Source organism: Dermacentor andersoni, chromosome 1 (genome assembly GCF_023375885.2).
Source record: "Dermacentor andersoni chromosome 1, qqDerAnde1_hic_scaffold, whole genome shotgun sequence".
Taxonomy (NCBI): Eukaryota; Metazoa; Arthropoda; class Arachnida; order Ixodida; family Ixodidae; genus Dermacentor; species Dermacentor andersoni.
The window spans coordinates 105,471,524-105,490,980 of NC_092814.1; the positions used below are offsets into that span (position 1 = coordinate 105,471,524).

Here is a 19,457-nt window from a genome sequence, read left to right on the forward strand (position 1 = left end):
AGTGGGATGGACCAGTCACCCACCCGCACTACATTTTCCCAAGTGTGCACCAAGAAGTGTCAGCTTATTGGTACTTTTGTTACAGAAGGTTTAAGTCATACTTTGAAGACAGTCACCATGAAGTCCTATACCACTCTTCTCCAACACTATGTGAAACATTCTTATCACATATACAAGGCACTGCATCAAAAATTTCATAACAGCAACAATCTGAAAAGTTGGCAAAAGCAATGCAGCAGGTTACGACAGCCATAGAAAAAATTAGTGCCGTTGTCTTAAAGACAATAGCACAGATGGTTAACATTATCAGACTTTGCTGGCATAAGGTTGCCACTAGGACCGACCATAAGGTGGAATAAGGAAGCCATGAAAAATTTGTGCAGCATGAGACCAACATCTGGAGGCTGTGCTCACCTGCTTGCCTGTGCAAGTGCTCAAACTTCACACTGCTCACACCAGCTATTTATCATTAAGAACAAAGTAGGCTAATCTTTAAGCTGGATGAGAAGCATCTTGTATGCAAATCAGGTGTTGGAAATGGCACTGACATGCAATTTTTGTTCAACACAGTCACATAGGGGACAAAATAGTGTATCGCAGTGTTCTGCAAATATGTTTGGGCCACAAGTAAGCTTGAAAAATGCTTGAGAAATGTGACCATAAACAATTTAAAGGGACACTAAAGGCAAAAATATTTGAGCTGCATTTATAACCCTTCTACAAGGTCAGCAAAGCCACTCTTACCATGACACCTAGGCTTGGTAAACCCGAAAAGACGCAAAAACAAAAGACAGTTGGTGCTGCTGCCTTAAAGTTCTTGCACCAGCTTTCTATAATGTCACCGATTTTCACAGTGTCTGCTCAGACCAAGTCAGATTTTTTATTGGTAAACGTGGACTACATTATATTCCAAAAAAAGCTAAAGGCTGAACTAAACAAGTTTCAAGCGCTTTTACAGAGCCATAACGTTCCACTGATGTGTGGGCATACATGGTTATTGCAAAAAACAAAAAAATCCAAAATCCAAAAAATTCTTAAGAATAGTAAGAATGAAATTCGCAATGCCACTGACCAGGTGACGGAATTAAAAAAGTAATCATCTTGCCCTACCCACACAAGATTAGTCACAATCTGAAAAAGATTTGGAAACGTGTCGGTGTAGATATTGCATTCTCTGCTCCTTTGAAGCTGTCTAGTTTGTGCACGAGGGTAAATGCGGATATGCGCAAGACTCGTGGGTGCGAAAAGACCCACCCAAAACCATTTGTTCCTTGTATTGAAGGGGTGGTTTACTGCATCCCATTGGACTGTGGCAAAGATTATGTGGGACAGACGGCAGGTGCATCAACAAACGATTACGCGAGCACAGGTACAACATGAAAAAACAAGCCCTATCAGGCCACCTTGCTGCACATTGCACACGCTGCGAATGCAAGGCTGTTTTATCACACTCAATCACTGACCACACTCCCTGACCAGCTCACCAGAGAAATGGTAAGCTGCAGAGAATAGGTATAGGGATTGTGTTAGTTGCCCGTCAGTCTCCTCATCAGAGAAAGAAATGTTTTTGTTGCGTTAGTCGCCTGTGTTCCAGTTGTTCTTGCTGGGTTGATTTGTTTGCATCTTCCTTCTCCCTTCCTTTTGTGCAGCGATATATATATTTGCTCTCGTGCAACAAACACTTGGTTGTTAGCGCTGTGTACCCTCTTTTTTTTTTCAGCGTCCATGTGCTTCTGCACTACTGTGTAAAAAAAAATGGAAGTTTGGACTTCATTTTTTTTTCTAACAATCAAGCTATTGTGAAATTAAGAAAAATGGAGTTCTGAAAAATTACTTTGTTAGTTTAAAGTGAGTAAGTGCTTCTCTTTAAGGTCCTTTTAGTTTAAGCTTGGAGTTTGTGCCAGTTGAACTCAAGGCAATTCAGGAGAATCCCTAATTTGTGTACTTACAGCCATGAATGTTTTCGCTACGCGGTACAGTAGAACCTTGCACTATTTGAAGCAAAACTTTCTTTGCGAATCCTCCTGTACTTTCCTGAATGTGGCTGCTGCTGCTGTCTCGCCAAACATCTGACACTTTGAAAAAAAATTGAATTACGTGTCAATGGTGGTACCGAACCTCGGCTCCCGGCACAGCAGTCTAATCTAATGCTCTAACCATTAGGCCACAATCACACACATACTTCTATCGTGCCAATGCCGACTAGCTCTTTGAGATGATTACGACCTGTCATATTGCGTAGCACAGGTGCATGAGAGCACATGCATGCACAACAATTTCCTTTATACAAAAGATGCAGGAATAGAATGGGCAAAATTATAGCATTTTATTAATGCTTCACAAAAACTTCGCTTTACATGGATTCCAAGATGTGGGTTGAACCTCTACAATTTTTTATATCCAAAGCATGTACAGTGCTCAACGATTAAAACAACACTCAAAGCTAGTGGTTGTTGGCGCTGTTTGCACCACAAAGTAGCACTGGATGGTCGCAGGGGTGGCCAAATGCAGTCACGATGCATCACAAATGCTCTCACTTTCATTGTGTGTATACAACACTGGAGTTCGGTGTACCTAGTAGCAACCAGTAGCATAAAGAACACTGCGCTCAGAGTACCATTCTTCAATTGCGGAGCACTGTACCTTCAAAAACCACTGTCAACAGCAACTTTCCGAGCTCTCTGGACATGCACTGTTAACGGAGAGGTTGCTTTAGCCCATCAAAAACAAACAAAAGAGCATTACTGCCACTATTACGAAGGACGACCACATACTTCCAGCATTTGTGTTGGATGCAATACTGACTATCTAGGAATTACCACTACGATATTGCAAAGTGCTAAACTGGTAGTGACAATATGTCATGCTACTAGGAAGCATGTTGTACACGTCTATGTAAAGCCTATATTGCCATAACATGTAGATTTATATGGTGTTAGATACGGGACCTTTTCCTGAGCCTACTTCGAGTTCACCAGACCACATCGAATCGAGCCACAGCTAATTAAGGAGCGCAGAAGCAAGTCTACCCCGCGCCCGAGGCGCGCACGTGCAAATGAGTTGGCGTCCCCCACCACGTGCGCCGCAGGTGGAGCTATTCACTGCTTGACTCTTCCCGAAAGTGTAGCGGGAGCCTGGCACGGTTCCAGGTAACGCAGGGCCCGAGCAAAGCTGCTTTGTAGCACTGAAACGTCGCTCCCATCCGCCTTTGTGACTGCGCTTGCAAGTCAGAATGGCAATACCGCAGAGAGAAGTAAGCCCTCTGACAATTGGGTCCGAAGGAGCGACCCTGTGCGCCGGGTGTGACAATCGCACGGGCGCATACCATTGGCCGAAAATGACGACACCTGAGCGGGCTCGCCGATTGGCCGAAAATGGAGTCACCTGAGCGGGCTCGCTGATTGGCCGAACATGACGTGACTTTGAGACACCGAAGGGATTAAAAGCCAGAGACCGGGAGCAGCAAGGGAGCATTCCTTGATTCACCTCTTTCGAGCTTCTTGCCACAGGCCGCAGCGTCAGAGTTGCTGCCGGCCCGTAATGACTTTTATGATTTAATTTTTGTACTCTCACTGTAAATAATGTAAATAAACCTCCAGTTTTCATCTCAAAGTCCTCCTCAACCTCGGCCAACTCCCGCACCCAACGGCAAGGTCCAAATATCTAGGGGACAGCAATTGGGATTGTCCTCCAAATCCTACAATGGATAAACATGCAAACATGACGCATGTTATTTGCATCAAACATCCACATTACTTTCTCAGATTTCATATTTGTCACTTTGGGTGGGCTGTTGAAATTGGGCGGTTCAGCAATACAACGCCATGATAATCAATTATCACGCGCACAAGAATTTGCACATAAGAAAATTTAGTTTTGATTACCAGTAACATAAAGCACCCCTCACCTGGTCTGGCCATTTTGAGCTGTCAAGCGCAGTGCATACAATGCACGCTAATCACTGTCTGCTACACATTACATCTCTATGCGCCGCGCTTCCAGCCGGAGAGTCGACATCAATCGCACATGTGCACCTATGTACAGGCGCCGACGAAAGTGGTATACTCCACGCAGATTGCTACTGCAGCGGCGTCGCTCGCCATTTTGGCGAGCTGAAGCACGAAACACTGACACGAGTCAAGCGACATGCCTGCAGATAATAAAGGGCAGCCATTGGCTGTCCCGATCCCAGATGCTGCCTGTAGATGGCGTTGCGATGCAGTTTGCCGTTGCTCCGGCTCCCACTGCGTGGAGTATACCACTTTTGTCGGCACCTGTACATAGCAGTGCTCTGACGCCACCCACAGGGACGTGCGACTTCTGTGAATTCAAGGCACCATCAGTTACTTGTTTAATATGTTGCTTCGATAAACAAATTAAAGTTTGGAGATATAAAACATGCAGACCGAATGTCTGCACATTCGTCTGTGCATGTTTTACCTCGTACCATAGCAAGGGAGATGTACTTCTGTTCAGTCTGCTTGTTCCCAAGTCGTGCAGTCATGCATGCAGGCAACTAAACTCATTTTCTACCATGTTCCAGCAATGCGATCATGCTCTTTCATCCTTTTGCATCTGCCTCAGTGCTTGTGATTGTGGCACTGACTTATAGATTGTTTTTCATGGTCGCCACCATATTGCGCACGCGGTGGCACCATCTATGGGCAGTCGGCATGCTGGCTTGGGCGAGCGCTCCGTCTTGTATGTCAGGTATACGCTTGGCGCTAGCTTTTGGTGTTTGTTGTCGCGCTCGCGCTGTCTGTTTAGTGTGACGTGGCGTCTTCTACGTTCTGCGAGATGTACTGAAGTGGTTCAAGTAGGCATGGCCCAACTTTCTGCTGGCGTTGAGGTGGACAGAGCATGCAGTGCGATGTGTGCATGCATTTGAGCTTACAATCATCCCCGGAGATCAATGGTGTATTTCTGAAAATTCCATTCACTAATGTTACCTTGTATCAGTATTCTCCTTTAGTTCTAAGCTGCGGTTTAGGAGCTATTAAACATATGTGACAATCGTAACAGTGTGGGTACCATTCTGCTACAGTAGACATGCTGTTTTATTTAGAAGCGTTCACACTGTTAGCTGTAGATTACATTGCGCGACTACTTTGTTCAGTGGATGTGGTTTCCACCCATGAATAAAATAGTTTGGTTAGCAATACCAGCATACCTTACAGTGTGAATTACACTTCTCCAGCAAAGCGACAGTTTACGAACTGCGCAAGTGTCCAAAGCAGTGGTAGATGCTGAATTATAGATATCTTTGCTCTATATAGCGCACGGTCCAAGCATACAACATCATCGTTTATAGATCTATAAACGTGCAGCACAACCATGCAAGGTCTTATTACGGCATTAACCCGTTTTCTCTTTTTTTCTCAGGAAGAGGATGACAAACGCCTTTTTTTTAGTTTTGTTTGTCCCGTTATCTATGACGCATTCACCCATATCACGGCAATTCTGTCCTCACAAATAGCCGTCGCATTCTTTTTATGCGATCTCTTTCGGATATTACGGGTTTACAGCACAAAAAAGGCAATGCCAAAGCACATAGCTTATCAACGTATCATGCTGGTTCACAAACCACAGTGACCGCCGTGTTGAGCAGCGCCATCTGCCTCGCACAGGAGGCTAGCGTAGACAGTGATTTCAAGCCTACTAGACTTGAAATGCTTGAGAATGATGCCGGTGTATCACAAATATTTGACAGATGTTTCGGAGTTGCCTTAGGCTGGCCGTACACGAGCACGCGCTCTTACGTTTTAGTTCCTGCGCCAAGTGATTAGATATTGAGCAGGTTTTCCATTTTTTGGCAACACACAGACGCTGGTTCTCTTCAGTGAATTAAAACCAATGCACCCAAAATAGTTCACAACACGTACACACTACGGCTGATGATGCACATTACATGTTTGCACCCCCAAGAGATATATTTTCCACATATTGTAGTTACTGATGCACCCAAAGGCTACACACTGGTTCCCTGACAACTTGTACAAACGGACATTGCGTAAATTTCACCAGGTACAAGCTAAAAATCTCGAAATCGTCCCACAGCATGCGACTAATACTTTCAAGCAGCGCCGTGCCGGATCGCACAAGCCAGAGAGGAGGAAAGGCTCGCAGCGCGCTCTTTCCTCCTTGCCCGATGAAGAGGCCTATACCGCTAATCAGGTGTTCTCGTGCAGAGCATGCAAAATAATGCGCTGTGCAAAATGAGACAAACGGCAACAGCTAGTGTGTGAGACCATCATCGCAAGTGCGCCACTCTGCAAAAAAAGCGAGAGGAAAAATGAAAGGTGGGGCCCATGACATATTCGTCACGCAATCCTCTGGCTCCAGTATGGGAGAACGCAGGGAAGGAATTTTGCTTGCAGTGACTAGACGCAGCAAGTGGAGATAATGTGTACGTTTGTGGTGACACTCGCCTCCTGGAATCATGAATTCGCAGCACTTCAAATATTTCTACCCGAGCTATTAATGAACTAATCTGAAAGATTCTTGCGGTATAATGCTCCTTAAAGAGCACCAAACCACTTCGAGCATATAACCAAAATTACACTTAAAGGAATCCTGAACTACTTTTTTATCAAAATCGAGAAGTGCATTTGACTATTTCAGAAATACTTTACCATAAAAAGTACTTCAATGCGTTCAGCAGAAGCAGAGTTATTTGCAATCAAACGTTCCCTAGGTGATGCTTCCGCTCCTTCTTCAATGACTTGCACTGCGAAGGCTACGGCGGAACGGAGGGTGCCCACAACGCTCTGCCTACTGAACGTTGCTGTGGCACGCAGTTCAGATTTGATTTTGGATGTTCACGTAGACGCCACTAGTACTTCTGATTTTGGCACCTACGACACGCCAAACAAGGTTAAGGTTGTCCTCAGCAAGCCGCAGTGTGCTCAGTCAGCTGACTCTTTGCGGCACCCTGCAGTGTCTGCAGCATCTGCACTACCTAGCAGACCACAGTTACAAGCATCTGTAGTGCGTATGCACAGCGTTTGCTTTGTGCACAACAGGGCTAGAGTGCACATTAACCCTCATATGCTACGGTCTGGCCATGCAACATGAAGCGGACCGGCTTTGCCCTGCACCAGATTGACTGACTGATAGTAGCCACACCCAACTTGCGCATTTTGAAGCGATAACAATAGCTCAATACGAAGTGAAGGGTGCCAAGCCATCTAGCCAGGAGAGGCCAGGAGTGAGCATGCACTGGCAGGCGTGCAATGTGGTCTGACCTTAGGTTTCACTTGGCTCAAAGCTAGTTGCGTGATCAAAACTAGTCGAAATTAGCGAGACCCGATGGCTATGACATCGATAAGCAGGGTAGCCAAAGTTTAATTCCTATACAGGCAGCTGCGGCCGTGCATGAGCAGATGATAGCCTGCTTCTTCCGGAAGTTTGTAATTATTACAGAAATTCGAAAGCACATTTCCGCTTACTTCAGCCTGTTTATTAAACTCCATCAATAAATATACAGCAAAAGTAGGAAGAAGCGCACTGATCCAAACACTCTTCTTGATGTCGGCTATTGGCCAATAGCAGCTGCCTATGGGAATCTGCTATATCATGAAATAAAGCAGCCGAAAAAAGTGAGCAACAGGCTTCTGTTGAAAAGAGAGCACTTGAGAAAAAGGAGACTTTATGCTCTGCTTGCGAGCTCCACACGCCGCGCAAGTTCAGATGTTTGTGCTAATATGGAATCCGGAGGTGTTATATGAATAAGCTGCCTTACTCGAGTAGCACCTTGGACACAAGGTTGTCGAGCTACACGACTGCATTGCTGTCCTTTGGTTCATGCTTAGACAGCAGCTACAGACTTTCCAACCTTGGAATTTTAGAGAATACCATCAAAGCAAAAAAAAAAATACAGAAATGTGAAAAGCTACTAGCTTGTTTAATTACTCATGATGTTGACTATATTAAATATTTGCAGGCTTTGTTCTGTAAGGACGCTGTGAAGAGGCACTCTGTTCTATAGTTACAGCAGCAAGAATCTATACCACAAACAAGCAAAAATGTATATGAATTTCATTAATGAAATATTCATCTAACAGCAGCCAAGACACTGACACATCTAACTCCTCAAATTTTTGTAAGGGTCACAAATTTGAGCTCGTTTTACGAATCTTGGGCAAGTTTTACAAAAACGTAAGTTAAAGGTGCTGAGGAATGGGGCAGTGCCAGATGAAAAAAAAAGACACATACAAAAGGTAATTTTCATAGTGTCTCTATTGCTGTATTGGTTTGTGGCAGCACTAGTCTCCATATATTAGCGGGGTACTTGCTCTGAGCAACACTATTCAGAAAAAATCTTGAAGCATGTGAAATCGGCAGCAACAAAGTCACTGGAAATGTTACTGTGATCTGAAAATTATGTGCTGTGTGTAAGTCTGAAGGATAATTACGTTAACAAAGTGTGTACGTACCCCAAAAAAAGGTGTGTGCTCAGAGCAAACTTTAAAAGGACCGACAACTGCAGAGAAAGAGTGACGAGTTTTTGGTGGAAACGGTTTATGTAAGAATTTTAAATTGACATGGAAAGTTGTGAATAAGGGTATGTCGTGATGCTTTGCGGTGGAACTGTAGTACTAAGGCTGGATTATTACCATGTGACCACAGATTACTATACATAAGCCGGCTGTAATACACTCAAACATGCTGTTTATGGTTTAAGTAGGAATAAATTTTAAATTGAAATCGAAAGTCGCAAAGAAGGATGTGTCGTGATGCTTTGCAGTAGAACTGTGGTGCTAAGGCTGGATTATTACCGTACGACCACAGATTACTGTACATAAGTCAGCTGTTAAGAGCCCAAACATAATGTCTAATGCCACATTCTTTATATTATATAGGAATTAGCGCTTCTTTCTCTGCGTATTACTATTTAAGGAAAGTTCACGCTTAGAAGTGGCACAAGTGTGGCAGCTCTCATTTCTTGGCACCACACATTATGCTTTTTTACATGCTAGTTTATATGGATGTATCTTTTATCATGCATTCGAGCTAAAGTTGTTTGCTTCAGCTAACTCAGATTTTCAAAAGATGACATGCTTCCGAGCTACAAGCTGAACTGGACATCATTTGTAAAGTACAGTTCAATGCAAGGAAAATGGCATTTCATGTTCCAATCTTGGCTTTGATAGAAAGAACTTTGCTTGACTTTTAGTACATGACCAAAGCAGTTGGACAGGAAACCACAACAGCATGTAGCAGTTATTGCGTAAATAATTCAGCAGTTCAAGAAGCATGAACTGCATGAACGTCACTTTGATAAATAAAAGATTCATTACTGAGAGCTAGAGCCATATTTGTCTGCTTTCCACCACAGCCGGCCATACAATCGGTATCGTGCTCACCAATCACCATTTCCAGCACAGAATTCCTAAATGCGATCGCTACTGCAGATTGAAGAAGTGTGATGAAAAATGTTTCATGGCGTTTTCAACGTTACCACCACACTATTGGACAGCCGACTAATAAGCTTTCTGTTGAGAAAAATGAAAAAAGTTGGTACCATAAAGGTTATTGATCCCTTTAAATAAAATACGCCTACCATAAAATTCACACACATTTCACACATTTTCAGTATATGTATCACCTCGTCTTGATGCATCCATCTTATGTCACTCAACGAACATATTATAGAATTAGAGATGTGTCCCACGTGAGCGTCGACTAAAGAGGCCTGAAACATCTATTATTGAAACATGAGGAGCAAATGTGAATACCCAAAGGAATTTTGGAAAGGAAGTAGTCATCTATTCTTGAAACATGAGCAAATGTGAATACCCAAAGAAATTTCGGAAAGGAAGTAGCTATTCTGCCGGCAGTCAGGCCTCGCTGAACCCCAGAGCCATGGACCAGTCTGCGTTCGAGCTTTGGTGTCCTGGAGGCACCACCAAACTATACCAAATAATGACATTCTTTACTTAGTATAATAGAACTTCTTGGTCAAGTTGGTGGGATTTACTAAACATTGTTTTTAAGTTCTACATGGGACATACAGAAGGAAGGACACATATACACAATGCACCAAGTACCAATTTATTTAACGAAACAAAACAGAGCATAGCACAATTTTTGCCCATGCACCACATGAGATGATGGCATGACAGTACGAAAATAGGTAAACCATCAATGCCATGCCATCTATATTATGCTGCAAGCACACAAAAATTGTCCTCTGCTGCCTTGCTTCATTAAATCAGTCGGTAGTTGGAACTTCGCAAGTGTGCGTCTTTCTCTTCGAATGTCCCATCTAGAGCCAAGAACACTTTACACTTAGTAACTTGTACAAATTTATCAGAATTCCACACGCAAACCTAAGACATTTCTCCAAACCAACAGCAAAACTTCATTTGAAGGATTCTGGCAGCTGCCAGCAGAATATGCACACCCTTTTTCTAGAGGTTTAACATGAACAATTTGGTGTGAATGTTTGCCTAGTTGAACTCATCTACAACTCCCAATAAAATCAAGATTTCCATGTTAAGAAAGAGAAATGCCAGAAAGAATACAAACCTATAGACATGTTTTGCTAAATCTATGGGTTGTGTAGGAACATACAGCAGCAGTAGCATTAGCAAGTTAATGCTAATGATACTACTAAATAATATAATATCCTGTGTTGCTTAAACTATTCAAACACAAACTTGCATAAATAGAAACAGTGCAGTTAACAGCAAGTTGTCAGAACTGCAATATAATAATGCAGAAGAGTAGCAGGCATGTCACGAAAAGCATATCCTTACTTGTTCCTAGCTTGTTGAACATGACCATTCTTCTCTACAAGGTGGTCCTGCAAAGAAAATTACACTGACCTAAGTACTTGTGGATCATGATGCCAGTGCAGTTCTGCAGGCTAGCACTTTTTTTTTTATGTGAAACAGGTACGCCCTGTAAATAAACGCCAGCTGGTCATGCTTTGCAAAAGCATGGCTGGTGTCCTTTACTTTTTTGTTTTACAATGCCTGTGCTTCGTTTAGTTCTGTGCATGCCAGCATGTACTCCCCTGAGCATAAGCATATGGGCCAGGAATTTCGCAATACTGTTTTCCACCTATGAATGTAACTTGGAACTGAGGACTGCAGTCCAAACTTAACCTTGCGAACTTTCGAGTACACTCGACACTTTCAGTATGCACGCCTGAATTCCGTTTTTCTTCTCTTTTCAGCGAGCCAGTGGTCCGTATTTTTCACATGGCACTGTACTTCTGCACCATACAATAAAAGAACAGGTAACAAATGAAAATGTTGAAAATGCTACGAATCTCATTAAAACAAAAGTTGCTGCCGGGGCCTTCTGCATGCACTACCTGACCCTCAGCAATATTTGTTATACGAAGCAGGTCTAGTTTTGAAAATGTATGCCGCACAACAAGTAGCGCAATGTTTTAAACGCTATAAACGATTACGTTAAACAAAAATACAGTACATAGCCAGAAGGCATAACAAACATGTTACTAAGAACTATGCAGCTACAAAACTCTCTCTCTAAATATATATACATAACACCATTATTCGAAGCCGATTTGTTGGGCGTGTTCAATGAATGCAACATGCGTCAAATCTAAGGTGACTCGGTATGGCTAGGAATGCGGTACTAAAGTACTATACATTAATTACAGCCTGACAACAGAAACTAAAACTGCACGAGCATACAGACATCAAACTGGGCATTGAGGCATAACGGCTGTGTGTCAAGCAACATGCTGTCGCTGGACACTACTAATCAGAGCACGTGGTTATAAATAATTCGCCGCTTTCCACTAAATAATGAAGTTATTCTTTTTTTTTCTTTCTTTCTTTCTTTCAGAAAGCGCTCCGTCTATCTCCAACTCGCGAACATAGCACGCCGGCATACAACAGTCATTGCGTCATATTTTCACACTCGCTGGTGTTGGCTTAATAATGTACAAGGAACATCGACCAAGTAATTTTGAATGTTCGTCAAGTAATTAAACCTAGGCATTATCAACATACTTTAAACGAGATTTCCTTCGCACTTAGGTCTTCGCACTTAGGCCTACAGGCTTAGCCTTGCAGCACTCACCTTGGATGAAAGGGTGACAAAGCTACGTCGCAATATACATTCCGTGACAGAGTTAGAGCCTAGAACTGAACGGGACGATATTCTTGCTGCGTTAAGCATTTTGTCAATAAGAACTTTGGAAATCTACACAAATTATACTGCTAGGCAAGAGAGTCCTGCGCACCAAGCTCACCACACGTGCGTGCGTGCGTAGTGTGCAAGTCACGTGACGTCAAATGGCGATGTCGCTCAAGCTGCTCGGCTTGGGTAGGGTAGGGTCCCTAGAAATACTTGGGACTCGGGCAGGCATAGAGTTTCTCACCACATTACCTAGAGGGAAATCTGGCGCTGCTGCGCTGTGAGACAGGACACCTTGAAGACGCGCTTGGCAAGTACCGTTCCGTCTGTCACAATGATTCATTTTCTACTAAAACAGCACGTGAAAAGGTGTTTTAGGTTTAATATTACGCGAAAACATGTTTTGTTTAACTATGAGAACTTGTTATTGCGTGTACGACTATATGTTACGTAAAATGTATCAGCGGGCCGCTAAAGTTGGAAGACAGACGACAAGGTTCGCGCTCGCTTTGAAACAGTTTGTCGTCTGTTCTTGCTTTTCTTCGCTTGGTCATGTATTGTGGGTGAGTAAAGATGTAATATGCGTGAATGGAATCATTTTATGAAGATTTTACTTTGAGAACGCGTTATTTGCGTAGCCATATCCACGTTTTAGACGAAGCCTCTTACAACACCAGCCAACACGAGCCTCGCAGACACATATTGGCCTCGAGCTCCACCACTGGAAAAGCTGGCGCCACTGTCGGCGTGACGTGCTAGGAGGGATCACGTGGACATAGCGGCCGCGTCGGCTGCTTCGGTCGCGCCGAAGCGAGCTGAAAACGAGTTTAAATTCCCTCGTACGCTGCGGTCCTCATTTAGTGGCGAAATTTTCCCGCTTCGAGTGTCTCCTTTACAACGCTTGAAAGCACTACAATGGGTAGTGGCTGCCTTTGAAGGCGCGCAACATGGTACGCTACTGCTCGGTGCCGCAGGGCCGGACGCACGTAACGGAGGCCGGTGTCAGCCTTATTCACACGTAGCCGCAGGACAAGAAGCTGCGTGAAGCTTGGCTGGCGAAACATAAAACCGGCAAACAGTCATCGGCTACAACTCGGGTATGCAGCAAGCACAGACGCGAGGAAGATTTCTGCTACGGCGCCCGGTCTGCGATGTTCTGAAAACGCGCACTGAGACGCTCGCCCGAGTCCGCTGCTCGACTAATGTCGTGACGGTTTGGTCTATGAACTTGTCGATGCTATAGACCGTTTTTTCGTAGGCGCCGCCATATTGTGAACGCAGTGGCGCCGCCTATGAGCAGCGCCATACTGGCTTGGGTGAAAGCGGTCTTTTGCATGGCAGGTATACGCTCGGCGGTAGGTTCTGGCGTTTGTTTTCGCGGTCGTGCGGTTTGTTTAGTATGACGCGCGTATTCTACATGGTAAACGGTTCCTTGAGACGTGCTGAAGTGGTTTAAGGCATCATGGCCGGAATTTCTGCTGGCGTTGAGGTGGACGGAACACGCAGCACGATGTGCGCGCGCATATTTGAGCCTACAATCAGCCTCGGAGATCAATTGTGTATTTCTGAATGTTCCAATCATTATTGTGACCTTATTGCAGTATTATCCTCTATTTCTAAGCTGCGGTTTAGGAGCCATTAAACATACGCGATGATCGTAACAGCGTGCGTACCGTTCTGCTACGATAGGAGCTGTGATGTTATACTTTGACAAGCGTTCAAACTGTTCGCTGCAGGTTACATTGCCTGACTACTTGGTTCGATGGATGAGGTTTCCGCCCCTGAATAAAATAGTTTTGGCAAGTAATAGCAGCATACCTTACAGTCTGATTTAAGCTTGTCCAGCCAATGGACTGCTCACGAACTGCGCGAGCGTCCTAAGCAGCTAGTGGTAGGTGCTGGATTACATATATATCTTTGTTCTATATACCGCATGGTCCAAGCATACGGCATCAGTGGTTATATATTTATAAACGTTGTGCGGCGTGACTATGCGAGGTCCTGTTGCGGCGTTAGCCGGTTTTTTCTTGCTTTTTCGAGAAAGATGATGATAACCGAATTTTTTTCCCGGTTTTGTTCGTTCCGTTCTCTACGACAGACTCACACGTATTACGGAAATTTCGTCCTCAAAAATAGGCATCGCATTCTTTTTATGCGATCTCTCTCATATATTATGGCTGTGTGTAGGCCAAAAAGGCAATGCCGAAGCGCACAACTTACATATGTATCGTGCTGGTTCACCAACCGCAGTAATCGCTGTGTTGAGCAGCGCCATCGGCCTCATGCAGGAAGGCTAGCGTAGACATATGGTAATTTGAAGCCTACTAGACTTCAAATGCGCGAGAACGATGCCGGTGCATCACAAATATTTGATAGCGCCTGCCACTTTGATGTTTCGTGGTGGCCTTAGGTTGGCCGTGCACGAACATGCGCCCTTATGCTTTATGTTTTACTCCCTACGCCAAGCGATTCGATAGTGAGCAGATTTACGATTTCATGCTGCTAATACGGAGACACCGGTTTTCTTTGTTGAATTAAAACCGATATAAGCAGAATAGTTCACAACACATACACACACCGCGACTGATAATGTGCGTACACCGCGGCTGATAAAATGCGTCACATTTTTGCGCCCCCAAGAGATATTTCCGCCTACTGTAGTCACCGACGCACCGAAAGGCTTCCCTGACGACCTTATATGAACGGACATAGCGTAAATTTCACAAAGTACTATCTAAACCATTCCGAAATCGTTCCGCAGCACGCGACAGCAATTCGCAACTTTCACGTACGGTGGCGCCGTCGTGCGGCGGCGGCCGGAAACAATCGAAAGATTATACTCGCCGCTGGCTGCCGTCCGTTCGGGTGGCGTATTGGTGTTGTGTACGCTTTTCCTTCACTTTTGGTTGATGTTTTAACGCGTTCAAAGCTCCCGTGGGATACTGAAGGACACTTAACATGCTCAGAATGAGCAAACATAGAAGTAACCGTATTTGCTGCGTGCCGCAATGGGTGCCGAGAGGTAGTTATGCGGTGAGGTGAGCCTTCACTCATTCCCACCGGCTGCGTCCATGTGGAAGAAATTGATTATTAAGCTGCGGATTGGCAAAGCTGTCACAGAAGCGATGAAGGTTTGCAGTGCGCACTTCATGCCGGAGGACTTTTTTTGGAATACGACAGATGAGTGACGATTCCGAGCACTTGAAATCGCGAATAGACGCACCTCCATAAAGACAGAGATAGCTCTATATTACGTGCAGGGAAAGAAATAATGCGCAACTGAAATGTGTTGTAGGGTGATTGATGCTTGCGTTCTTGCCACTCACGCCTTTGCGGCTACGTTGGATCGCAAACATTCTCCGTGAAGCCTTGTACCTGCTTCAAAATTTCTTGTTCTCGTTCATGCATTCGTGCTCTGCAACGCCGGCTTGACATTCCACCATTTTGGAATACAGAGATTAGTTTCTCATTTGTGCATCGAAGCAAAGTGACGCAGGCGTAGAGGGACCTGGAATTCGTACCTCGTCTGCCACTTCGATGCGCGGCTGTAACGTGTGCACAGGCGCGCATGACTGCACTCGTAAGGTAACAAATCCTAGTCCAACAAACGTTAAACTACTGTGCAGTGTTCGCGTCGCGAAACCCCAGCTGATCTGCGTGCATATTATTTTATAAAGATAACTGGAAGAATGAAGCGAGCATTGCCGCGGACCCGTAAATATCGGCTATGTATTGCTCAAGACGCGGTAGGACTCACGCAGGATGTAAAACTACCGCAAGAGTGTAGCTTGCACAGCACGCATAAAGCGCAATAACCAAATTACAAGGGTGAATGGTTATCGTATTAGCTCGCAAAAGTGGTCAGATATGGTTTTTTGTTTACTTCTCGTGTTCAACATCCAGCTTTGCGAACACAGGCAGGCATAACTAGACAAATTTTCGCACACGAAACGCTGCTTTTCACGCCGTCGATGTAAAGGACTTCGGTCGCGCGACACCAGGAAGGTTTCTTTTTTCTCGGCACGGCGGCTTATTCAAGCGGTCTAAGTAACAACTTGCAGAGAGCACCACACCGTATAAAAGTTCATGGTACCCGTTCAAAGAGGTCAAATTAATAGAATAGCAAATAGAAAGCACGCTCACTTCAATTAATAACACCGTCGCGGCAAAACTGAAACCACAGCTCGTGTGGTTTGCTTCGAAGCCGCGAAGTTTGTATGCAAAGGCTTTCAACAGTCACGGACGTCGACGTGCACGCTTTTATGCCGCAACACACAAGATCACCAGTGTTTAGGACTTCCTCGCCTTCATGCAGGCTTCGAATCCAGAGTTCTGCTCGCCCAATATGAGCCACTACGCAGGCTAACGACAGCGGGCGTGTAAATTGAAGAGAGATTTAAACATGACGACGCGAAACAACATGCCACTGAGCAAGACGACCGCAGCACTGCACCGACTGCTCTAGTTCTTAATCTCTCGGACAGCCATGTTGGATTTAAGGTGGCGCCCCCTATAGGCCGTGAAAGTTGCGAATACTTTCAAGCAGCGCCGCGCCGGATCGCCCAAGCCAGAGAGGAGGAAAGGCTCTCCGCGCGTCCTATCCTCCTCGCCCGATGAAACGGTCTATAGATACTGGCAAGTTCAGTGGAGTGCAAAGGCAGCGGTAAGAAGCACATTTAAGGAAAGCATGGCATATGGTCATGTTTGTGTTATGAATTAATGCGCTAAATTACAAAAAAGGAGCAGCGGGAAATTGCACGCTGAGAACACCGATAAACATACAGTTGGACGCAACTCGAGAAATACTATTGAAAGGTCAAAGAATTTAGAAGAAAAAAAAAGATTGAATCGTCGCGACGGCACATCACAGTCCCCGTAGGCGTCGAAGTCTCTACAATGAAATTATTTTTGAACAGCTGTGATAGCGCCCACGCAACAATGGTTGCTTGTATACTGTCAAATGCTCATATTCTGCTGCCTAAATCTCATGGCACGGTGCGAAAACGCGCGCGCGGTGAAAACGAAACAGTGCGCGGACAAGCATGCAGACGCGCAGTCGGTCGCTGCGAATCTGCGCGATCGCTGCATTGAGGCTTCGTTCTATTACACTCCATTTAGTTATACAAACACTATAAGAACATATTTCACATAGTTTGCTCTCAGCGTTTACCTACCTTTCACGCAAGAAGCCGGTTCGGGAGACTCCATCGCGGCGACCGCGCGCAGTGGCGTTCACTGTACGTATTCGGTAAAGAGATAGCGTCTGTAAACGATTCTGTGCTTTCAGTTTGCCCAAGATTATTATTTAGACAGTAAAAAACTTCTCTCGTTTCGAAAGTACTTACAGAAATGTCTGGGAGAGCTCGCGCATGGTGTTTTCAGTGAGCGCTGACAGCAAAACCTATGAGGAGCGCGCCACGTGATCCCTCATAATACGCCAGCGAGGCGCTTCCGATAGATGGCGACTCCGTAACTCCTCGCCGCCAATACCGTCATTCCCATGACGGCACGGTGCCCCCTTAAGAAACTCCCATAGACGGTGGCGCCAGATTACCCTCTAGGTGTTATAGTGAGAAACTCTATGCGGGCAGGCCCATGGCTTGATAACTGTACTAGAATACGGTTGATGAGTCAGAGCAGAGCGCAGCACAGCCTGGCTCAGCATGCTAGAAGCTGGTAACCTTAAAGAAAGTTCGAGAAAATACATTTGGAAGACATCAACTGAAACCGCGCTGAAGAAAAAAATATACGCCACAAGAACAAGTAAACCTTTTCTCTTGCTCAAAATAGCACATCGTCTATTTGGACCTATTTGCCTTTTCTTTTTTTTTCCCCCGAATACGAAAATTGTATTATGTAATATGAAAGACGGTACCGAAAATCTCGGCATGCCAGTCCCCTTAGGAGATGATTTTGCGCGCTACTGCCACTCGAAGGCTTTCGAGAATGCTAGGCCCAAGTGCCGGCTTGTTTTTGGTGACCAGGTCATCATGATGGCCATTACTCTGTATTTCTGTACGCTTCCTCCCTTTCCTGCATCAGCGCTTCTGGCGTGATAACGAAGAAAGTTACTTTTTGCTGCCAGCTCCACCCACAGTCTCAAACTTCAAAAGGTATAGATTTTTTGCTTCGCTGTCTTGTAGTACTTTCCGAACGAAGACAACGTCTTGCAGTGCAACTTCCGGTATATAGCTGTGGCGCCGCTTGTCAAACAAACTTTTTAGCGAGGTTTTGCAACACTGTCATGCAGCTAGCTGCTTGCATGTTTGAAACACCAAGCTCTTTGTCTGCAGCCACATTTGGAACACAACAACAGGCAGCAAAATGTGGACAGCACTCAAGGCTACTTGTACGATCGAGCCCTAGCTGTACTCGTTATAAGAAGCCACTCCCGCTTGTAGGCAACATTTCCAGTAGCCTTTAAAACTTGGAAACAAACGTCATCCAGAAACATCGCTTCAGGACGTTGCACCAGCGATGTGCAGCGCAAATCGAGAGGCGAAATCGGTTCAGGAGGCGCCGGAATATATCGAGGCAGGAAAGAGGGCGAAAATAGCGATTCAAGCGGCCTTGACTGCAGACGGGACCCAGCACCATATGCGGCTGCACGAGCTCACTGGCGACCTAAACCTGGCCGCGCGTGCTCACTGTGGCCGTGTTGATGGGGTGCTTTCTCAATTGACTCCGCCTTCGTCGCCATCGGGGCCACGCGCGTGGCGTACCTAAAGACGCAGGCCACCTTGAGAAGCGCATCATCATCATCAGCCTGGTTACGCCCACTGCAGGGCAAACTCTCCCATACTTCTCCAACTACCCCGGTCATGTACTAATTGTGGCCATGTTGTCCCTGCAAACTTCTTAATCTCATCCGCCCACCTAACTTTCTGCCGCCCTCTGCTACGCTTCCCTTCCCTTGGAATCCATTCTGTAACTCTTAATGACCATCGGTTATCTTCCCTCCTCATTACGTGTCCTGCCCATGCCCATTTCTTTTTCTTGATTTCAGCTAAGATATCATTAACTCGCGTTTGTTCCCTCACCCTATCTGCTCTTTTCTTATCCCTTATCGTTACACCTATCATTCTTCTTTCCATAGCTCGTTGCGTCGTCCTCAATTTAAGTAGAACCCTTTTCGTAAGCCTCCAGGTTTCTGCCCCGTACGTGAGTACTGGTAAGACACAGCTGTTATAAACTTTTCTCTTGAGCGATAATGGCAACCTGCTGTTCATGATCTGAGAATGCCTGCCAAACGCACCCCAGCCCATTCTTATTCTTCTGATTATTTCAGTCTCATGATCCGGGTCCGTGGTCACTACCTGCCCTAAGTAGATGTATTCCCT

General features: G+C 45.1%; 1 protein-coding gene across 1 annotated transcript in view; it reads right to left on the reverse strand.

The window, feature by feature from the left end:
- The window catches only part of Hsc70-5 (Heat shock protein 70 cognate 5), a 79,196-nt gene extending 66,928 nt beyond the window's left edge, over positions 1-12,268 (reverse strand). The window contains exons 1-2 of the mRNA XM_050193492.3: positions 12,061-12,268; positions 10,761-10,807 (exon numbers count right to left, since the gene is read on the reverse strand). Of these exons, the coding sequence (XP_050049449.1) occupies positions 10,761-10,807; positions 12,061-12,159 (146 nt within the window). The 5' untranslated portion in view covers positions 12,160-12,268. The remainder of the gene's footprint in view (positions 1-10,760; positions 10,808-12,060) is intronic.
- Between the last annotated feature and the right edge of the window lie 7,189 nt (positions 12,269-19,457).